At 42.9% G+C, this 23845-nt stretch overlaps 1 protein-coding gene across 1 annotated transcript in view; it reads right to left on the bottom strand.

Moving 5' to 3' along the window:
• plcg1 (phospholipase C, gamma 1) overlaps positions 1–23845 on the bottom strand; it is a 119293-nt gene that overhangs the window by 65401 nt on the left and 30047 nt on the right. The window contains exons 9-14 of the mRNA XM_043710716.2: positions 20742–20860; positions 15494–15579; positions 11957–12077; positions 7635–7803; positions 3184–3303; positions 1047–1148 (exon numbers count right to left, since the gene is read on the bottom strand). Of these exons, the coding sequence (XP_043566651.1) occupies positions 1047–1148; positions 3184–3303; positions 7635–7803; positions 11957–12077; positions 15494–15579; positions 20742–20860 (717 nt within the window). The remainder of the gene's footprint in view (positions 1–1046; positions 1149–3183; positions 3304–7634; positions 7804–11956; positions 12078–15493; positions 15580–20741; positions 20861–23845) is intronic.

A 23845-nucleotide genomic window follows, 5' to 3' on the forward strand; every position in this document is an offset into this window, starting at 1 on the left:
GGCAAATAGGGAGGACAACAGCTGTAAACTGGAGGAGAATATCAATGGATTGGTCAGACACACCAATGTAAAGCAATGGACTTGGAGAGGCAAGGGATTACACTGTGAGTGTTAGGAACCTGGAAAGTATTAAAGGTCACAGGAACGTTGGTGTGTACATCTACAGATTCCCTAAAGGTAGCAGGGCAGGTAGTGAAGAAGTCATATGGGACACTTGCCTTTATCAGTTGAAGACCAGAATACAAGAGCAAGGAGGTTATGCAGAACTGTATGATAAGATGGTGAGGTTGCAAATTGAATACTACATGCAGTTCTGGTCACCACACTATAGATGTGATCACATGAGACAGGATAAGATTTACCAGGCTACTGCTTGGGATGGAGGGTCTGAACTCTAAGGAAAGACTGGACAGGCTGGGGCTGTTTATCTTGGAGCAGTGAATATTGAGAAGGGACCTGATAGAGCTCTGTAAGTTTATGAAGTATTGATAAGGTTAATAGGAAGACACTTTTTTTTCCATTTATAGAAAGGTCAATAACCTGGGGACATAGATTTAATGTAAGAGGAAGAAGGTTAAGAGTTGAAGAGAATGGTTTTCACCCAGAACGCTGTGGCAGTCTGAAACTCACTGAATGTGTGAGTGGTTGAGTCAGAAACATTTAAGCAGCTTGCATTGCCCTAGCTCCAGGTCTATGGGTCAAGAGCTGCAGAATGGGATTAGTGAAGTGATGTTTTTCATGACAGGTATGAATGGACCAAATTGTCTCCTTCTGTGCTGTATGTGCTGTAAATGTTTATGAGTCTATCAGACCAGACTGTCAAACCAAATGATAACCAAGAAACATTTAAACCTTTTGCTTGTGGGCCTATCTAGGATCTGTTTTTCCACACCTATTCTTCAAATTATCTTGTGCTCCTTTATGGCTACATATGGCATGTTCAGATTCTTAGGCTGTGTGTACCACAATGTTGTGTAATAAGTTGTTGCTTTGTGCAATCTGGATTAGTTCTGCATCCAACAATAAGCTGTTTGATGCTCACTCACCTCCCTCTGTTCTTCCTCGTCTTCATTGGCTTGATTCCCTGATCTCTCCTCTGAATAATAAATCTTGCTGCTCGTGAGGACAAAGTAGTGTGGATTCCATTCCTAGAAAAACCACAGGAAAACAAACAAGATGCCAAGTGGTGAGTACATCACAACAGATCCATGACTGGGAATAATTTGTTAAAGAACAGACCTGGGCTACAAATAAAGCTGACAGAATGTTTTATGTTTTTATATATTCATTATACAAACAACATTTTATAGGTTTAAAAAAGTGGATGTGTTGCGGAATTGTTTCTATCATCGAAATGTGCCTTGGTATTGAAAGTTTGGGAACCACTGTGCAATAACAGAACTTGGTATCAGGGTCTGTTTTGGTCTCCAAAATTTTTATTTATATATCTCGATCAATGCAGCAAAGATAAAATTAGATCCACCTTGATACTCCAAACTAAATCGTGGTGTGGAGAAAGTGAGGACTGCAGATGCTGGAGAGAGAGTGTGGTGCTGGAAAAGCACAACAGATCAGGCAGCATCTGAGGAGCAGGAGAATGCACGTTTCAGGCATAAGCCCTTCATCAGGGGTGGAGTGCTAATGTACCAGTCTTGCTCTGCAACAGTCATGTTTAATGTATCTCTGTGTTTTATCTACCACAAGTTGTCGCAAAGTTTAATATTTTCTGATGAGATTACCTATCATATTTAAAAGTCCAACACTTCCTTTGACTGTACAAATAGAACATAAACTGCATTGTACACATTCCGTCTTCTGTTTTCTAATTTTCAAAACAGAAGTTACTTGGACATGTTGTCACTTTTGCAGGTGAGCAGACACTTGTTTTCAAAAGGATATTTATTCGGGGGAATGTCAACTTTGCGAAACAATTTCTTGTATAATGTACAAAAATTAAATTTACACATTCACCTGGTTCAATGATCAGCTTATTATCTGGTCTTAATACACAGAACTAATAGCAGTCTAACATGTTGGTTAAAGTCCATGTTCTTATAATTTCTACTTTTAATTGTATTCAAGTGGAATCCACCTCTGTCCAATTTATTTTGGCTAATGTGAATAATCAAGTCAGTCACCAGCTTTGATCCAAATCATTTGCAGTGAGACTATTTTGCACCATTGTAATGGCTGAAACACCAAAATTAAACAGTTTAACCTCTAAAGATTGGAACTGAAGAGGCAAGCACAAGACATAGGTCAGGTGATCGCCCAGTGGTGTTATCACTGGGCTGTTAATCCAGAGGTCCAGGTAATGTTCCGTGGACCCGGGTTCGAATCCCGCCATGGCAGATGGTGGAATTTGAATTTAATAAAAATCTGGAAGTAAGAATTTAACGATGAACATGAATCCATTGTCAGGGAAGGAAACTGCCATCCTTACCTGGTCTGGCCTACATGTGACTCCAGACTCACAGCAATGTGGTTGACTCTTAACTGCCTCTGGACGGGCAGTAAATGTTGGCTTGGCCAGAGATGCCCTCATTCCATGAATGAATTTAAAAAAACATATTTAAAGGAGATCTATTCGTCCGAATTAATAAATTTCTCCATATTTACTGGAAAATAAACTATGCACAGAATTTTTAAAAGGAGCTCCTCATTACACAGTTTCAAGATTTAGACCTTGGAGGCTATGTTTCATAGTGAGATATCAGTGTACAATTCAGACAAACTGAGTGACTTGCAGGAGAAGCTGGTGTGCTCTCTACATCCACTGGGTGAAAGTAATGAAAGCTGTGGCATTGATTCTTACAGATTAGGATAAGGCCACTTTGAATCCGAGCTAAGTGATCTAAGAATTCCTACTCTTGGTTGCTAGCTATTGGAAGAGCAGGAGTGAACAACCAGGACTATGACTAACTGTTAAGGTCATCATAATCCAACAGCCCAATACCAGTTACTGGACTCTTCACTAAGACATCAGAAAGCTGCTGCCTACGAGATTGAGTCACTGACTTTTGTAAAGCAGGGAGCAATTTGAAACAGATGGAAAGTAAGGAACTGGCAATGTCGAACTTAAATACGAATGAGGTTTGCTGCTTATGCTGGATTAGAATCTGCTGCTTGAACCATCAGCTTATGAATGTAAGACTGGAGTAACATTTCAAACCTGGCACTTACGTGATTGATTGGATCTTCGAGATACAAGATTCCATTCTTTATCGAGTTGCTGATGTCGTTCTCGGAGTAGGTAGAAGTTGAAACCTCTTCATAGGCACTGCCCTCAGCCAGTTTCTTGTGCTGCAAGGAAGGAAGAGATGGAGAATGAAGAGGGGAACATTCCCACAGGATCCCAATTAGTCCAATTCCCAATCACCATGTCAGGTACAACCTCCTTATTATAGCTCCTCAGTTTTAAAATCCTTTACAGTGCTGCAAAACCTGAGTCCCCTTGCAACTAATCCCAAACCTAAGGTTTATTGATAAGTATGTAAATTTGCTCGCTGAGCTTGAAGGTTTGTTTTCAGACGTTTCGTCACCATACTAGGTAACATCATCAGTGAGAGTGCCCGGTGAAGTGCTGGTCGTAAGTCCTGCCTCTCTATAGGTTTTGGTTTCTTAAGGTGGGTGATGTCATTTCCATTTTTTTTCAAAGGAAGGTAGATAGGTTCTAGATCAATGTGTTTATTGATGGAGTTCTGGTTAGAATGCCATGCCTGGTTAGAATTCTCATGTGTGTCTTTGTTTTGCCTATCCTGGGATTTGTGTGTTGTCCCAGTCAATGTATAGAAACTAGTTATAGTGAGTTGTGTCTTTTGGTGGCCCGTTGGTGTTCATTTATCCTGGTGGCAAGTTTCCTGCTAGTTTGTCTGATGTAGTTTTTTTTTTACAGTTCTTGCACAGCATCTTGTAAATGACGTTAGATTTACTGGTGGTATCTAATGGATCCATTAGTTTCATTAGTCGCTATTTAAGTGTGTTGGTAGGTTTGTGGGCTACCATGATGCCAAGGGGTCTGAGTAGTCTGGAAGTCATTGCTGATATGTCTTTGATGTAAGGTAATGTGGCTATACCTTTTGGGTGCATTGTGTCTCTTTGTTTGGGTTTGTTTCTAGGAGTTGGCAGATTGTGTTTATTGGGGACCCGTTTTTCTTGAAAACGTTGTATAGATATTTTTCTTCTGCTTTTTGTAGTTCTTGAGAGCTGCAGTATGACGTCGCTCGTTGAAATAATGTCTTGATGCAGCTCTGTTTGTGGGTGTTGGGGTGATTGGTTCTGACGTTAAGTACTTGGTCGGTGTTTATTGTTTTTCTGCAGGCGCTGGTTTGAAGCTCTCCGTTAACTGTATGTTCATCTATCTTAAAAAGGCAAATGCTCTACTTGCAGATACTGACACTTACTAGCAGGAGGCGATAAACCCGACCCCACAGTAATTAAACAGAATCTCCTCCTTTTTAACAGCGCTTAAAAAAATCAGGAGAACTAAACAGGACAGACTTCCGAAAATTGAAACCAGATGGATCCAACACACTATGCTGCTATGGATTACCAAAAATACACAAACCAGGGCCCCCCCTCAGACCCACAGGCTCCCTACCTGGTACACGAACATACAGCGTAGCCAAAGAACTCGACCAAAAACTAAAACACCTAATTGAAGATTCACACCACTCCATTCACTCCACCCAAGAATTTCTGAACACCATCAAAGACACCAAGATAGTAGAGGATGAAATAATGGTCTCCTTTGACGTTACAGCCCTTTTCACATCAATTAACATCGATCTGGCCAAAGAAACACTGGCATCACTACTATGAAAACCAGGACCACAAACACCAGACAGCACCAGCTTCATCAGCAATGACAACATCCTCAAGCTAGTGGTCCTGTGCCTCACCATCCACTTCACATTGAATAACAAAGTCTACAAACAAGTCAATGGAACACCTATGGGATCACCAATATCAGGGCTCATAGTAGAAGCAGTAATGCTGACACTTGAACAAGCTGCCCTCCCATCTATCCAACCCAAACTTTGTTGAAGACACACCTTTGTCATCACAAAATGGAACAAATTAGAGGAAACATACAATACCATCAACAATATCCTGACAGGCATAAAATTCACAAAAGAGGAGGAGAACAACAACAGACTCCCATTTGAACGTACAGTTAGCAGAGAACTTCAAACCAGCGTCTACAGAAAAACAACACACACGGGCCAAATACTTAACTTCAGAAGCTATCATCCCAACATCCATAAACAGAGCTGCATCAAGACATTATGTCAACAAACAACATCACACTGCAACACCCAAGAACTACAAAAAGCAGAAGTAAAATATCTCTACAACGTTTTCAAGATAAACGAGTACCCAATAAATACAATCCACCAATTCCTCAAAAACAAATCCAAATAAGCAGACACAACGCAACCAAAAGGTATAACCACATTACCTTACATCAAAGACATAGCAGAAATGACGTCCAGACTACTCAGATATCTTGGCATCATGGTAGCCCACAAACCTACCAATACATTTAAACAACGACTAATGAATCTAAAGAATCCAATAGATGCCACCAGCAAAACTAACGTCATTTACAAGATACCATGCAAGAACTGTAAAAAAAACTACATTGGACAAACTAGCAGGAAACTTGCCAACAGGATACATGGACACGAACTGGTCACCAAAAGACATGACCCACTACCACTAGTTTCTATACATACATACAAAGACGAACACCACTTTGACTGGGACAACATACACATCCCAGGACAGGCGAAACAAAGACACGCACGAGAATTCTTAGAGGCATAGCATTCTAACCAGAACTCCATTAATAAACACCTCGATTTAGACCCTATCTACCTTCCCTTGAAAAAAAGAACTGGAAATTACATCTCCCACCTTAAGAAACCAAGACCTATAAATAGAGGCTGGACATACCACCAGCGCATCACCAGAGCTTCTCACTGATGATGTTACTTTGTATAATGGTGAAACATTTGAAAACAAACCTTTAACCTCAGCAAGCAAACTTACATACTTATTATCAACCTGAGCTACAAATCTCAAAAGTCATTAAGATTTATTGAATTAAATTTAAATTTCCCTTGTTATTCATTCATATTCTCATGTCTCTAGCTAGGATTAGAAGGATATGGGCCAAGTGCAGGATAATGGGGTCAGCATGGATGGACATTTTGGTCGGTGTGGACCAGTTTGGGCCAAAGGGCCTGTCTCCATGTTGTAGGACTCTATGACTCTAACTTGTCCAGCCCTCTTAATGGCAATTTAGCAACTGAACCATTACACTACAGTCCCCAATCTTCAGCTTGCTCTCTACAATATTACCAAAGTCCAGAACCCCACCCTCATGCTGCCATGAGTGTCTCCATTTCTGGACTCTTAAACAATTAGCAACCTTCACTAACCTTGCACATCTTCCACTGAATTACAATGTTTATATTACTGTATGTATGTTCTGTTGACAACCTGGGCTTCAATCACCTCAAAAGTCACCACTCAAGAGCCATTTCCTTCTGCAATCTTCAACTAGATCAAGACTTAAGTTGTTTCTACTGAGGGCAGTCTGAGCTGTTAAACACATTGTTGTGAAGTGATAATAGCAACAGATATTTTTAATTTGTTCACTGGATGCAGGCATCACAGATTTACTGCCCTATATTTAAATAATGATCGAGTCACCTGAAAATTCTGGAAGTAGTAGTGGAATGCAGGGCTGTATGTCCTCCTCAGCTTACTTCTAAGATGCAAGAGTCATAGCACAACATATAGGGCCCTCAGCCCAGAAGCATGGATCTTGTCTGTTTTTCTTATGTTTTCTTTCGATACTGTTTTTTAAGGTTTCCACTTATTATGATACCATTCCTTCTTGAAATGACCTTGGTGGATGGTGTCTTCTCCTGGCCAGGCCCAGCGACCAAGAATGATAGTATAGGCCTGGTACCTGGTGGGGCGGTCTCCCAATGTGACAGTCTTGTCCAGGAGGAGCGGTTTTGGCCTGGGGTGGAGGTCTAGTCCCAGCGCGGAGGTCTAGTCTCAGGTCGGAGGTCTTGTCCCAGCGCGGAGGTCTAGTCCCAGCGCGGAGGTCTAGTCCCAGCGCGGAGGTCTAGTCAGCACGGAGGTCTAGTCCCAGCACGGAGGTCTAGTCCCAGCGCGGAGGTCTAGTCAGCGCGGAGGTCTAGTCCCAGCACGGAGGTCTAGTCCCAGGTTGGTGGCTTGGTCTTGGCCCAGCAGTGCACAGTGGTTTTCCAGCCTGATTTTCCAGCGTACCCCAAACCCAGGAGCCATTAACTGGGAATGAATTTTTACTTTTTTGTTCTTATTACTTACGACTTCTGTCATTCATTTAGGTGCCATGGTATGGCAGGTTATAAAACTTTTCACTGTATTTTTTTGTAAAAAATACACATGACAATAATTTGTTTTTCTATGCCAATGCAGTCAGTTATAACGTGTCCTAACAATACTATAAATGTGAAACCTCAGTCAGTTTGATACATCTTAAGCAGAGGAAAGAGTATGATTTGAAAAACAACTTCCTCTTCCATAAGATCATTCAGCAAACTAAGAAGCTGACATTAATGGCAGTGACTGACCTTAATCAGGAATTTTCTCCTCAGTTGATTCGGTGACGGAAGCCCGTCTGCAGTGATGTCAACAGGTTTGGTCAGCAGCATGTCACCAAACACCTTCTTGAAAACATTAGCCATATTGCGCTGTTGAACGATACTACAATGATCTTCAATGGACAAGATTACAGGATACCTGTCAAATAATCAACAGCGCCACGGTAAATCTCAAAGAACAGGCACACATGAACTCAGGTAGATTGTAATATCTTCCCTAACCAGCTCAGACGACATTGAATGCCACCTTATCCTATGCTAAATTTCACACTTCTGGAACTGAGTCCCATTGCTACCAATGTTTTTACTGAGCTGTTTGAACATAGCTGCTAAACGTATCTATCCAGTACTCGCAACACAGCAGTCAATGAACAGGAAGGGTAAAGAGGGATATGGGCCAAGTGCTGGCAAATGGGACTAGATTAGTTTAGAATATCTGGTCGGCAAGGATGGATTGTACCGAAAGGTCTGTTTCTGTGCTATACTCTATGACTCTATGGCCCAACTGTGAAATCCTACATACATGGGTTCAGCTAGCCTTTAAAGCAAGCCAATGAACTTCTGCTGGACACAACATAGAACTAGATTTTAAATAAATGTATGCAATTTTTTGTTTCATTTATCTCTTTTGTCTGAGTTTAGTAAATACTCATTAGCTTGATTTGATTAATATTACTCTACATTGACTTTCTAGTCTATAACTTTCCGGCCTTGGGGGGGGGGGGGGGGGGGGGGGGGGGGGAAGAGGAGGTTGAGTAAAAGCATGTGACATATTTTAGCTCATCCATCCAGAAAGTCTCTCCATCACCACATCCAGCTGAATGTTAAATGATTCCATGGTCATGTTATCAGTATACGTTCAAGACACATACTTATGAAGTCACCATAATTTGTGATCTGAGGGTATAAAGGTCTCAGATTCTGTCTTATCCCAAGATCATCGGGGTTGGGATGCCATGTGGTGGTGAAGAAGGCATTTGGTATGCTTGCCTTTATTGGTCAGTGTGATGAGTTTAAGAGTTGGGAGGTCACGCTGCAGCTGCACAGGAAACTGGTTAAGGCACTTTTGCAATACTGCGTTCAGTTCTGGTCTCCCTGCTATGAGGAAGGATGTTGTTAAACTTGAAAGAGTTCAGAAGATTTACAAGGATTTGTCGGGGTTGGAGTGTTTAAGCTGGTGTTGGAGAGGGTGAATAGGGTGGGGCTGTTTTTCCTGGTGCGTCGGAAGCTGAGGGGTCACTTCAGAAAGGTTTATAAAATCATGACGGACATGAAAAGGGTAAATGGACATGGTCGTTTCCCTAGGTAGGGGAGTCCAAAACTAGAGGGCAAAAGTTTAAGATAAGTGGAGAAAGATATAAAAGGGAGCTGAGGGGCAACCTTTTCAAGCAGAGAGTGGTGTGTGCATGGAATGAGCTGCCAGAGGAAGTGGTGGAGGTTGGTACAATTACAGCATTTAAAAGGTATCTGGATGGGGAAATGAATAAGAAGGGTTTAGAGGGATATGGGACAAATGCTGGCAAATGGGACTAGATTAATTTAGGATGTCTGGTCGATATGGACGAGTTGGACCGAACGGTCTGTTTCTGTGCTGTATGACTATCAATTGAAGCATGAAACTCTACTGGAAGCATGCTGATCTTTATAATCTAATAGCATAATGTTAGCCCAGACACCTATGTGCTCAAGAATGTAAAGTTTGAGTACAATTGTTAGCTGTAATAAATATCAGCTGGCTTCTTCAATACCATGATATCGTGCCCAGTTTTTTTTAAACATACAGGCGATAACAATCAGCTAAACTCCTGCTGGAGGCAGACAATAAGGATTGTTGTTTCTAATTGTCTATCTATCAGTTCTCTCCAAGAACGAATTTTAATCTGGGCACAAGCTCCCTGCTCCATTCTCCAGCGTAACCATCAGAGGCGAGTCCATGTGAGGTAGTCCTTCTGCCTCCATCAAACTGCTGGTAGCTGCCTTGTCTCAGAAGCACAACGAGGAGCAGTGGCCTTTGCTGAGACTGCAACAATCACCAAAGGAAGGTCTTCAGAGGCTGAAGTGAGTCCAGGGCCTCACCATGACAGGGGAGGGGAGGGGGGGACTGGGTGGTAGGTCAGGTGTGGGTTCCATCTGACAGGCTTAAAACTTGACAGTGGTCACCCCTACAGTGGATAAAATCGCAACAATGGCTGAAGGAGGTTAGTATGTGGCCATGGATTGGCTATTTATGCACCCAATTGGTCCAATGGTGAGTGGACCACCTGATGCCTTCCACAGTGGTAAATTTGCAGATGGGAGTATAGGCAGCTGGCATGGAATCGATGTCCTAGTGCCCAATGTTACGCACCTAATTCTTTTGTGCCCACCCCAGGGTGCTGAAACTCTTTTGTCCTGGTGTAAGTCTCTCTATGTTGTGACAACAAATATTCCATGATTCACCCTAAGTTTGCCTTTTTAACCTGTGACCTTTGTCCTTCGCTTGAAGTATCTGAAATATTTTTGACATTTATCTCTTCAGTGCTGTTCATTTTCTTAAATACTACCATCTAAACTCTTCTCAGACAAACCAGTCTAAACAGTTCAGGATTCCCAACCTTTTCTACACTGGGCCTATCTCCAAGGGTGGACATTGACCTTACATTGATTTGTGTGGGATGCACAACTTCAAAAAAGGCCATTCAGCCCTAAAGGTTCATGCTGATGTTACAGTTCAACGCAAGCCTCAATGTGCCCTTCTTCATCAGCAATTGCTTTCTTACTCAGGTGCTTGTTGAACTTTAAATTTAAATGTATCTATTCTATTCACCTTCATTACTCTTTGTGGTAGTGAGTTTCATATTCAAACTACTCAGGTTTTCCTGAATTATATACTGCGTGGAAATGAGATTCTCATCTCTTGTGGGGTCTAGTTTTTGAACTTTCCCACCAGTGAGAATACCATTTCTAAATCAAACCCTTCCACAATGTTTAAGGCCTTTATTGGGTCACCACTCAGACTTGTCTTGTCAGGGGAGCTGATAGTGGCATGGTGGCAATGCTCCTAGGCTAGTAATCCCAGGAGCCAGGTAACCCTCTGATACCATGGGTTTGAATCCCACCATGCCAGTTGGTGGAATTTAAATTTAATCAAACAACCTGAACTAGTTGTTCAGGTCACGAAAATACCATTAATTGTCATGAAAACATTTCTGGTTCACCGATTCCTTTCAGATCGTTTGGTGGCTCTGTGGTTAGTGCTGCTGTTGCATAGCACCAGGGAGCCGGGTTTGATTCTAGCCTTGGGTGACTTCATTGAGTTTGCATGTTCTTCCTGTGTCTGCGTGGGTTTGCTCCGGTTTCCTTCCACGGTCCAAAGATGTGCAGGTTAGATGCATTGGCCATGCTAAATTATCTGCAGTGTCGAGACACATGCAGACTTAGGTGAATTAGATATAGGAAATGCAGGGTTCCAGGATAGGTGAGAGGGCTGTGTTTGGGTGGGGTGCATTTTGGAGGGTCGGTGCAGCCTCGATGATCCAAACTGCCTCTTTTCACACTGTAGGGGCTATATGATTTTAGTAAAGGAAATGTACCATCCTTAGCTGGTCTGGCCTACACGTGACTCCAGACCCACAGCAATGTAGCCACCCTCTGAAATAGTCCAACAAGGATAGTTCCTTGAACAAAGCAGAGTAATGAGGGATGGAAAACAATACTGGGCCTACCAGTGAGGCCCATTGCCCAAGAAAGAATAAATAAAGAACCACATTCAGGTCTTAAACGTCTCCCTTAAGTCTCATTGACTGGGGCTTGGCATAGTCAAAGTGCTGTCTGAGCAGAATATTGCACAAGTTTGACCAAGCTCTGATTTACAGACTAGTTCATCGTCTTCATAACTTACTGCTTTATTGGCTTTACTGGAAATGACAGTTATGGCTTTCAAAAGAGAATTGAACCATTAGCTAAAAGGGAAAAATTTCCAGGGTTATGGTGAAGGGGAGGGAGTGGGACTATATGAGTTGCTCTTGCAGCGAGCTAGTAGACATAATGGGCTGAATGGCCTCCTTCAGTTTTGTAATCACCCAATTCTGTGACAGTAAATCACCGCGAAGAGAGGAAAAAGGAACGGAATGGTTTAAAATAGTGTCAGATTTTCACCGCTTTGACCAATGCCTACAATGCATGAAAACATTATTCACTCCAATTGCGGACAGAATTGCGGAAGTAATATGTTGCTGAGTGGATTCTTATATATTCAAAATGGGGGCAAACCACATACAGAGGTTATCGTGATAACAAAAAGATAGTCTTACTCTGAAGTCACAAAGGCATGTTCCTTGATTGTAGTCAGAACATCATTAAACTTGATTTTTGAAGTCAGAGTGTGACCATGGTAAATAACTGGCATTCCCTCGGGTCCATCCCAGCAATCCACTGTAAGAAAAGTTACAATTGGTTTAATGTGTGTCCAAATCTGATCCAAACACACTAATTGTGCTCACTACGCCCATTCACCCATATTAATCACCCTGTTTATTTACATCTCTCCTAAATTTTTTAATGGTATTAAAACAATCTTCAGTTTATTTTGATAGAACAATCCCCTTTATCATGACTATCACCTGTCCTGCAAATTCTGACTCCAGATGGAGTGCCAACTGCTGTCTGATGCTTCATCCGAATGCTCAATATTCAGGTGTACTCCCCAATTCATATCATCCATCGATTTTGCCACAGGTGCCAATTGCGGCAGAACTTTGTTGTTGTCAGATATTCACAAGTCTGGGACCAGTGGACATCCAGACAGAGGTCAGACATGCAGGATGAGAAGTGGTTGCACCTGATCCCTCATTGAGGGGCCTATGCTGGGCACTGACACCATCAGTGGAAGGTGAGTTCAGGCTCAAATCCTTATCCTCAAGGGTCAAACATGGGCTGGCTCAGAATAAAGGGACACCAATTTAAGACTGAGATGAGGAGGAATTTCTTCTCTGAGGGTTGAGAATCTTTGGAATTCCTTGCCACAGAGAACTCTGGGGGCAGAGACCTTGTGTTATTTTAAGGTTGAAATAGATTCTTGATCAGTAGAGGGATCAAGGGTTACGACGATAGGTAAGTGAATGTGAGAAATGTCATATCTGCCATGATCCTACTGAAAGGTGGAACAGGCTCGAGCAGACTACTCCCATTCCTGTTTCTCACAGCGTTATGATGGACTCGGTGCCATGTAGACAGGGGAGGCAATCGCCTACTGGTCCTATTGCTATAGTATTAATCCAGACACCCGGGGACCGGGGTTCAAACCCCACACGGAAGATGGTAGTATTTGAATTCAATCAACATTTGCAATTAACAGTCTAATGCTGACTATGAATCCATCATCAATTGTCAGGGAAAGCCCACCTGGTTTGTTAATATCTCTTAGGTTACCTACCCTACCTGTTACTCCAGACCCACAGCAATGTGGTTGACTCTTAAACTGCCCTTGGGATGGGCAATAAATGCTGGCCTAGCTTGTGATACACCCTCATCCCATGAATGAATTTTTATAAAATGCACTACAGTCACTCTGATGAAGTGCCAGCTGGTGCTAAGCAACAGAGCATAAGCCTGTACCTCCAAGAGATTAAAAGATATTCTGTCTAAAGGTGACTGATCTGAAATATTAACTCTGTTTTATTACTTCCAGTGGTACTGCCTCACATGTTCTGTATTTGCAGCAATTTCTGTTTTTATCACTTTAAATATTACTGGGGTGGCACGATGGCTCAGTGGTCAGCACAGCTGCTTCACAGCGCTAGGAACCTGGGTTCAATTCCAGCCTCGGGTGACTGTCTGTGTGGGGTTTGCACATTCTCCCCATGTCTGCATGGGTTTCCTCCGGGTGCTCCTGATTCCTCCCACAATCCAAAGATGCGCAGGTTAGGTGAATTGGCCACGCTAAATTGCCCATTATGTTTAGTGATGTGTAGGTTAGATGCATTAGTCAGGGGGTAATATAGAGTAGAGGAATGGGTCTAGGTGGGTTACTCTTTGAAGGTTTGGTGTGGACATGTTAGGCTGAAGGGCCTGTTTCCCCACTGTCGGGATCCTAAAACAAAAACTTCTAAATTGCCATTTTCTTATATATTTCTGTGTTTAATTCCTCTTTTTAGATCCAATCTTCAGGAAGCCACCACTCACCATGGAGATATACCTTTGAAAACAGGCCAGACCATGTTTGATGTCAGAGTTAGAAATGCAGGTTGCATTAAGGTTCAGACAGATCTGCTTTCAATCGATTCTGGAGCTGCTGATGCTCATTAGACATTTGTACTTAAAGAGTTGAGTTCTTTGCACTTCAACCTCATGCTCCTGATCTTTGGCTGCCAGGTATGGAGAAGGGTGGGCAAGTTGGCAGATCTCCCCGTGGGTCTGCTACTGGATCTGCCCAAAGTAGCCACCAGTACGTCCAGGCAGTGGGCTATGGAGGGTGTCATAGTTCCTGACTACTGTCCCTCTTCCAAGGCTACATTCACGCCTAGGAGTCCTTCTGAGGGAGCATGTGGTGTCTGTTAACTTTCAGAGGGAGATGGGCACCATTAGGGGTGCAGTGCCTTATTTTTCCCTCCAACTCTATTTTACTTCAGCCCCCTCCCTCTTTCCCCTATCATTCCCTCACTTCCGGTGTCGTTGCACTACCCTTGACAGGCTGTTTTTGTAAGTTATTCCTTTAAATAGAAACACGGATGATTTGATGGTAGTAAAAAAGAACTTCAGCTCTTGGTGTTTGTGATGCAGCAATAACATATCTTTGGGCCTGAAGGCCTGGGTTCGAAAGCCCAACAAGCCAGGCAGCTTCAGGAGGTGGAGAAGTCATTGGTTCTGAAGAAAGGTTATGCCCGAAACGTTGACTTCTCCACTTCCTGAGGATGCTTGGCTTGCTGTCTTCTTCCAGCCTCCTGTTTGTCAACTTTGGATTCCAGCATCTGCAATTTTTTTTTTGTCTTGAACTCGGTTCAAGTTGAGACAAGGACCCGAGGGCACAGCCTGAGTAAAGGGAAAACCTTTTAGAACATAGATAAGGAGAAATTTCTTCAGCTAGTGGTGAATCCATGGAATTCATTGTTGCAGAAGGCTGTGGAGGCTAGATCATTGAGTATATTTAAGATGGAGATAGATAGGTTTTTGACTATCAAGGGAATCAAGGGTTAAGGGGAGAAAGTGGGAGAATGGGGTCGAGAAACTTATCAGCCATGATTGAATGGTGGAGCAGACTCGATGGACTGAATGGCCTAATTTCTTCTCCTATGGCTTATGGTCTAAGTCCTATCTGCTCCAGAGGAGTATCGTAGTATCTCTGAGCAGGTTGATTAGAAACTTGTGAAAAATCTGTATGCCATCTGAGACAATTTCTTGACATTCTCTGTGCTATTAGGGAATGCCGAATTCTCATGCTTTCAGGAAACCTAAGCAACAGTAGTAGACTCGTGAACTTAAGGGCATTTAAATGGTCATTGGATAGGCACATGGACGAGAATGGAATAGTGTAGGTTAGATGGGCTTCAGATTGGTTCCACAAGTCGGCGCAACATTGAGGGCCGGAGGGCCCGTACTGCGTTGTTCTATGAAACCGATTTTCGATATAAAAACAATTACTCATGATCCTTTACAGGAGCACTAAAATGATATGATAACCCATTGGTTCAGGCTGAGCTCAGGTTTACATTTCCAAGCCGAACAGACAATGTCCCCAACCATTTACAATCTCCTCATCCCTCTCTGTCCTGCACCTCAGATCTACTCAATGGGTTACATTGCTCAATAAAGTAACTCAAACAGATCACAGGAAGACATACTGATGTGCTTACATTCAATACACCGGCATCCCATTCTTAGGCAGCGAGCATAGGCTTCCAGTGAGGATTCGCTGGAGAACTGATCCCCTGTTAGGTAGCTGCAACAGAGACGGCATGACTCATAGACATATCACACAGATAGCCAAGGAGATAGATATACAGGAGTAATGGCACACTATTCACAACTTTGTTTTAAAATGGATGAGCAGCATCTGCATTCATCACAGGCACTGACAGGGTCCACGAACTCGGCGACCAGATTCAGTCCACTTGCAACCCTTAAGAATGCCCGATTTAGACACTGTGGCAATAAACCATCTCTGGCAGTAAGGCCAAACAGTTGTTGTTGGATGAGCTATGTGTCAGCTGCAGCACCTGTGTTCAGTTCCATTGCAGTCAGTGACATCAACTATTTGGCTGCTACTTACAACAAACAGAGGGGGATTAGATTAGATTACTTACAGTGTGGAAACAGGCCCTTCGGCCCAACAAGTCCACACCGACCTGCCGAAGCGTAACCCACCCATTCCCGTACATTTACCCCTTTACCTAACACTACGGGCAATTTAGCATGGCCAATTCACCTGACGTGCACATCTTTGGACTGTGGGAGGAAACCGGAGCACCCGGAGGAAACCCATGCAGACACGGGGAGAATGTGCAAACTCCACACAGTCAGTCGCCTGAGTCGGGAATTGAACCCAGGTCTCTGGCGCTGTGAGGCAGCAGTGCTAACCACTGTGCCACCCAAATGAGCTCTGATGGCTGCACGGCTTGTTTGTGATACAAAGGGACACCAACAGCACAAGTTCAATCCCTGCACTGGCTGAGGTTACCATACAGGCCCTTCCTTCTCCTTTCATCTGAGGGATGGTGACCCTCAGGTTAAACCATAACCAGTCATCTCTCTAATGAAATGGCAGTCCTCCAGGACTTTGGCAACTTTATTTACTATAACTAATAGTAATTGTATACTGCCCAAACAAATTCTCAAATCATTTGTATACTATGAGTTGAATAAAGTTGAGCACTCTTGTAGTCTATTCATTCTAGATCCTGTTTGTGGAATGGTGTCTAATCATGTCACAGTAAATGACATTGAGAACACTGCTGTTCAGGTCACTTTGCCTCAATATAATTGTTTGACTGGGAGAATGTGAGTTACACGAGCAAAGCCAGCATTTATTACCCAAACACATTCCCAGTTACACTGAGATGGTGGTGGTGAGCTCCCTTCTTGAATCACCACTGTTAAGCACCATTCACAATTCGAAGCACTCCATTTACAATTGCAGTAAGACCTGGACAGTATTCAGGCTTGGGATGATAAGTGGTGATAATGCTGCTATGACAATCTTCGGTACGGATGGCAGTGGAATGTTACGGCTTGTTGTCAGGTTTTTTAAAAAAAATCTGAATTTGGAACAGCAATTGAAAAGAGAGTCTGAACTGAGAAGCAGAAAGTGCTGGAGAAATGCAGCAGGTCTGGGAGCATCGTGGAGGGATAAAGAGAGTTAAAATTTCAAGTCCAATATGATTCTTGCTAAGAACTGGAGCAGTAGGAGTCAGAGTACAAAAGAGGCACTTTGGCCCATTGAGTCTGTACTGATCTATCTATACCAATCACACTTTCCAGAACTTGGTTTCCAGAACTGTGGTTGCTCAGTTGTTGAGTGAAGTTAAAAGGAAATCAGATTTTTGGCCAATGAGGAAATTAGGCAAATGAGGATACAACAGTAAGGTGTAGTTAAGATAGGAGGTCAGCATGATCGTATTAGATTAGATTTTCCGTATAGTATGGAAACAAGCCCTTCGGCCCAACAAGTCCACATCGACCCTCCGAAGAGTAACCCACCCAGACCCATCTCCCTCTGACTAATGCACCTAACACTATGGGCAATTTAGCATGGCCAATTCACCTGACTTGCACATCTTTGGACTGTGGGAGGAGACCAGAATTGCAGAATAAATCTGAGGGGCCAAAAGGCCTATTCCTCCTATTATTTCTTATGTCTTGAAAAGTTACACAAACCTCATTATAGTTTAAGCTGCTTGGTAGAATAACATCTTTCCCTTCTGCGGCTCCAGGATGTACAGTTCAAACAATTTCTTTACATCACCTTTCTGCCCACAGCTATGTCACATAACTTCCTGTTTACAGGCCTATCTCTGTCAGTGATACGGAAAGTGGCAGCAACAGGTGCAGTGTTTGTTTCATATAGTGTACACCTCACAACTTTCAGGAGTGAGCTGCTCACTGATGCTCAGTTTGGCTTTTACCAGGGCCACTCAGCTCTTGACCACGTTATAGCTTTGGTCTAAGCATGGACAAACAGCTGAGTTCCAAAAGGGAGGGGAAAGTAAATGCCTGGACCTCAAGGTTGCATTTGACCAAGTACAATATCAAGAATCCCTAGCAAAACTCAAGTCAATGGGAATCAGGTGGAGTCATTCCTAGCACAAGGGAAGATGGTCGTGGTCATTAGAGGTTAATTATCTTACTCCCAGAACCTCACTGCAGGTGATGGCTCGACCATCTTGAGCAATTCAAAAATTACCTTCTCTCTACCATTAGATCAGTAGTAGAGATGTTCACTGATGATTGCCCAATGTTCAGCACCATTCACAATTCCTCCCAATTTGAAGCAATCCATTTCCAAATGCAATAAGACTTGGACAATATTCAGGCTTGGGTTGCTAAATGATAAGTAACATTCTTGCCACCAATATGCCAGGCAATAACTATGTCCAACATGAGATAATCTAAACGTCTCTCCATAGGATTCAAAAGCATAACCATCACTGAATTGTCCACCATCAAGATCCTGGGGGATTATCATTGACCAAAATCTGAAGTGGACTAACCATATAAATACTGTGCCCACTAATGCAGGAAATTTTGCAGTGAATAGCTCACCTCCTGTTTCCACAATGAGCGAAAGTGAGTACTACAGATCCTGGAGATTACAGTCGAGAGTGTGGTGCTGGATGTTTCAGGCAAAAGCCCTTCATCATTTTACACTCTATTTGCCTAGATAAGGGTAGCTCCTACAACACTCAAAAAGCTCTACACCATTCAGGACAAAGCAGCCCATTCGATTGGCACTCCATCCAATGCTTCAACATTCACTCCCATCACCATGGACACACAGTGTTAGCAGCTTTTACCAGTTACAAGGTGCAGTGCAGTAACTCATTCAGGCTCCTTCAATAGCACCTTTCAGGTGCACAACCTCTACCATCTAGAAGGGCAAGGGCACCAGATGCAATGGAACAGGGCCATCTGAAAGCTTCCCTCCATGTCATACACCATCCAGCGTCACTGGATCAACATCCTTGAACTCCCTCCCTAACAGCACTGTGACTGTCCCCAGTGAAAGACTCTACTGATTCAAGAAGGTAGCTCACCATCACTTTCTCTGGGGCAATTAGGCATCTGCAATAAATGCCAGAGTAGCCAGCATCTTGTACAATGACAAACTGCAAAACAGCCTGGCAGATCATGAACCACATATATAGCAACCCAGTTGGCGCAGTGCTAGCCACTTGCTTTCAGTATGCATCTTCTTCCAGGAGTTTTGTGTATAGAATCCTTTAGCAAAAATTATTATTGATGTTGGCAATGGGATCCATATTTTATGTGGAGTTAGCTGCTCTCAACTGGTGAGGTAGTTAGTTGTCCTCTGGCCTAGGGAGAAAATAAAAATTGTCTCGGAATTCCTCATTCTTAATCACTAACCAGCTGCTTATGTTTTTAATAGGGAAGCAATGGTATTATTGCTGGAGATCTGGGCAATGTTCTGGAGACCCAGGTTTGAGAGTTTACAAAGCTCTAGTTAGGCCCCATTTAGAATATTGTGTCCAATTTTGGGCCCCACGCCTCAGGAAGGACACACTGGCACTGGCACGTGTCCAATGGAGACTCAGCAAGTACAGACATTGACATTGATCCCTGGAATGTTAGGTCTAATATATGATGATAGGCTGAGGATCCTGGGATTGTATTCATTAGAGTTTCGAAGGTTGAGGGGAGATCTAATAGAAACTTACAAGATAATGCATGGCTTAGAAAGGGTGGACGCTGGGAAGTTGTTTCCATTAGGCGGGGAGACTAGGACCCATGGGCACAGCCTTAGAATTAGAGGGGGTCAATTTCGAACAGAAATGAGGAGACATTTCTTTAGCCAGAGAGTGGTGGGCCTTTGGAATTCATTGCCACGGAGCGCAGTGGAGGCCAGGACGTTCGGTGCCTTCAAGGCAGAGACTGATAAATTCTTGATCTCGCAAGTAATTAAGGGCTACGAAGAGAGTGCGGGTAAGTGGAGTTGAAACACCCATCAACCATGGCTGAGTGGATTCAATGGGCCGAATGGCCTTGCTTCCACTCCTATGTCTTATGGTCTTAAATCCCACCATTGGCAGATGACGGAATTTGAATTCAATAAAAATCTGGAATTAAGAGTCTCATGATGAAACTATTGCCAATTATTGGAAAAACCCATCTGGTTCACTAATGTCCTTTAGGGAACAAAATTGCCATTCTTACAGCAAAGTGGTTGACTTAACTGCCTTCTGGGATGGGCAATAATTGCTGGCCTACCTAGCAACACTCTCATCCCATACAAAAATTGTGCCTGCAAAGATATATCGGATAAAAGGCAGATTGGACTCTGCTATAGGAGGTCATGTAGGCCAGATACTGGTAAGTTTGTGCCTGTGGACTTGCACTTTCAGAATGGAGAGAAGGAAGGGGCTGACCTGGAACCCCTCCCCCATTACCATTCTTGATGGGGAAGGACACAGTCAAGTTAGAGTCTCTGGTGACAAGCTGTTACTAGTTCCAGGAAAGGTCTAGCTGGGGTAATAACACTAAGCATACACATTGTCTACCCCCTTAGTCTACATTTTTTTCTAATCGCCTCACTTACCACATGCCATATGCAAATTAGAAGGATTTACAGGTCAATAATCTAGTTACCTGGTTATGAACACACTCTCGTAAGGCTTAACTCCTGGAATAGGGGTTGAAACCAGAACTTCTGGCTCAGGGACAGCGATGTTACTCGCTGGGTTATAAGACTTCCAGAACAAAGTTCAGAACTCAGAAAATCTATTCTAAAGTACAGACATTGACTAAACTGCAGGCTATGGGCAAGGTTCCTTAAACTTTCACTAGAAATCGGGTCATGCGCTTTAAAGAGGTTTGATTCATAAGGAGTGGAGACTACACATGGCTGTCCATTCAGTGATGATTACTCACGTGTTATGCGACGATGAGATCCAGTAATGGGATAGTGGATTGCTCATCTCTTCCAGGAAAACCTGATCATACCTTGAATCCCAAATGGAGTTTTCTTTGGAAAACAGGAAAGTCAGGAACTGAAAGGATAAGGGAATAAACAGTCAAAGGTTTCAAGTAGCAACAACAAAAGCTCACCCAACCTCCATACTCCAAACTCACTTTAACACCCCAACGAGGTTACAATTGGACTTAGTAAGGGACCCAAGCACCATTCTGACAACTTTACTGAGTCTCCATACAGTAAAATGGAAGTATGGTGACTATACTATAATATTTGAGCTGCGGTTATATAATCACATGCACTGCTTCCCCTAGCATTGTCCTATACCCACTTCTCAGTGCCTTAAACATCCCTTCCCATTTCAAAACCTGCCTGGACCATGTCTTCTGTTAACCATAGCCCCCTCTCTCCATTTAGTTATGAATGCCCCCTTTGTTCCATGCCTGAAAACATGCCGAAATATTTACTTACAGTTATAGAGTCATAGTGATGTGCAGTATGGAAACAGACTCTATGGTCCAACTCATCCATGCCAAGCAGATATCCTAACCTAATCTAGTTGCATTTGCCAGCACTTGGCCTATATCCCTCTACACCCTTCCTATTCATATACCCATCCAGATGCCTTTTAAATGCTATAATTGTACCAGCCTCCTCCACTTCCTCTGGCAGCTCATTTCATACACGCACCACCATCTCTGTGGTAAAGTTGCCCCTTAGGTCCCTTCCATATCTTTCCCTTCTTACCCTAAACCTATGCCCTCTAGTTCTGGACTCCCCCACCTCAGGGAAAAGGCCTTGTCTATTTACCCTCATGATTTTATTAACCTCTATAAGGTCACCCCTCAGCCTCCAATGCTCCAGGGAAAACAACCTCAGCCTATTCAGCCTCTCCCTACAACTCAGACGAGGAGTTGTTACAAAGCAGTTTCCTATAGATTTGTGGGCGGCACGGTGGCACAGTGGTTAGCACTGCTGCCTCACAGCGCTGGAGACCCGGGTTCAATTCCTGCCTCAGGCGACTGACTGTGTGGAGTTTGCACGTTCTCCCCGTGTCTGCGTGGGTTTCCTCCGGGTGCTCCGGTTTCCTCCCACATCACAAAGATGTGCAGGGTCAGGTGAATTGGCCATACTAAATTGCCCGTAGTGCTAGGTAAGGGGTAAATGTAGGGGTATGGGTGGGTTTCGCTTCGGCCGAAACTTGTTGGGCCGAAGGGCCTGTTTCCACACTGTAATCTAATCTAATCTAATCTAGATGACCTGATTTCCACACAGAGCAAAGCAAGAGTGTGAAATCACTCTTGTAGGTTGTATCACGTTTTTTTGTTCCTTCACAGGATGTGGCTATCATTGACAAGGTCAGCATTTATTACCTAATGTCTGATTACCCTTGAGATAATGATGGTGAGCTACTTTCTTGAATATCTTGAGCGATCTATGGAGAGAAAAGCAGCTAAGCTTTAAGGTTGATGATCTTTCATCAGATCAGTTCTGATCAATCTGTGGACATTAACTGTTTCTCTCTGTACAGATGCTGCCTGACCTGTTAGCTTTTCCAGCACTTTTTGCTATTATTTCCAGATTTCCAACATCCATAGTATTTTGCTTTCGATTTGGCTATTTCAGAGAGGGAGAATCAGCAGCATCACAATGGATCTTGAGTCATATTCAAGTTATAACAGTTAAGCAAGGTAAATGTCTTTCTCTCAGGAATTTTCTGAACCAGACAGGTTCTTATATCAACCAGATTACAGAGACTAGTTGTTCATTCCATATCTATCTATTTGAATTTAAGTTCCTCAGCTGCTGTTGTGGGATTTGAACAGTTGTCTCCAGTGCATTAGTCTAGGCCTTAGGATCAATAGGGCAGTAACATAACCACAATGTTATTGTACATCAACTGAGCCTTGCGCTTTGTGGAATACTATTCCAATCCATAGCAGAAAGTCGGGACTTCCGGAATTCTCTCACCCACAGTCTGTGGATGCTGAATCAATTGCAATTTACCAAAGGCTGAGATCAATAAATTTTTGTTGGGTAAATATATCATAGTTATGGAATGAATAAGAAATCAAAGTTATGGTGTGAAAAAGCAAATAAGGAAAGTAAACAGAGAGTATGAAAAGATACTGGTAGCTAACATAAAAGGGAGCCCCAAAATCATCTATTGGCCTATAAATAGCAAAATAGTGGTAATAGAAAACATAGGGCCAAAAAAAGGGATTTACACCTGTAATCAGAGGCATAGCCAGTATTAAATGAATCCTTTGCATCTTTCAATACTAAGGTGTTAGATGGTACCCAGGTCATGTGAAAGTGGAGGAAATTTAGTCGCTAAGAGTGTTGTAAATGAGAAGGAGGAGGAATTGGATCGGCTGTCTGTATTAAAGTTGTCAAGGCACTGGGAACAGATGAGATGCATTCACACATACTGAGGGAATTGAGAGTTGAAGGATTAAGAGTGGAGGCACTGCCTATAATGTTTCAGTCTTTCTTACAGTCAGGGCAGTGCCAGGAGACTGAAGAATTGCAAACATTATGTTCTTGTTCAAAAGAAGTATAAGGATATGCCAAGAAAGTACAGATTCATCAGTTTCACTATTGTGGTAAAATGTTCTGGAAACAATAATTTCAGGATATAATTAGTCTTCAGTGGGATGAACATGGACTAGTTAAGGACAGCCATTCTGGATTTTCTTAAGTGCCGATCACATTTAACTAAATTGCCAGTGCTTTTTTGAAGAGGCAACAAAAAGGGTTGATGCCAGCAATGCTGGTTATATGGTGTACATGTAACTTCTGGAAAGTACTGGATACACGGCTCCACAAAGAAACTTGTGAGAAAGTTAGAGATTAATTAAAGAGGCAGGAGCAATATGGATACAACCTTGGCTGAGTGGCAGGAAACAGAGAGCACTGGTTAATGGATGATTTGGGGGGCACTAGAGCAGAGGGACCTTGTGTAATTCGTCAAAGGTGGAAGGACAGGTTGTACACCATTTAAAAGGTGTCCAGTTGGGTATATGAGTAGGAAGAATTTAGAGGGACATGGGTCAAATGC

Source organism: Chiloscyllium plagiosum, unplaced genomic scaffold, assembly GCF_037043375.1.
Source record: "Chiloscyllium plagiosum isolate Xiang-an unplaced genomic scaffold, Cpla_swu_hap1 HiC_scaffold_15, whole genome shotgun sequence".
Classification (NCBI taxonomy): Eukaryota; Metazoa; Chordata; class Chondrichthyes; order Orectolobiformes; family Hemiscylliidae; genus Chiloscyllium; species Chiloscyllium plagiosum.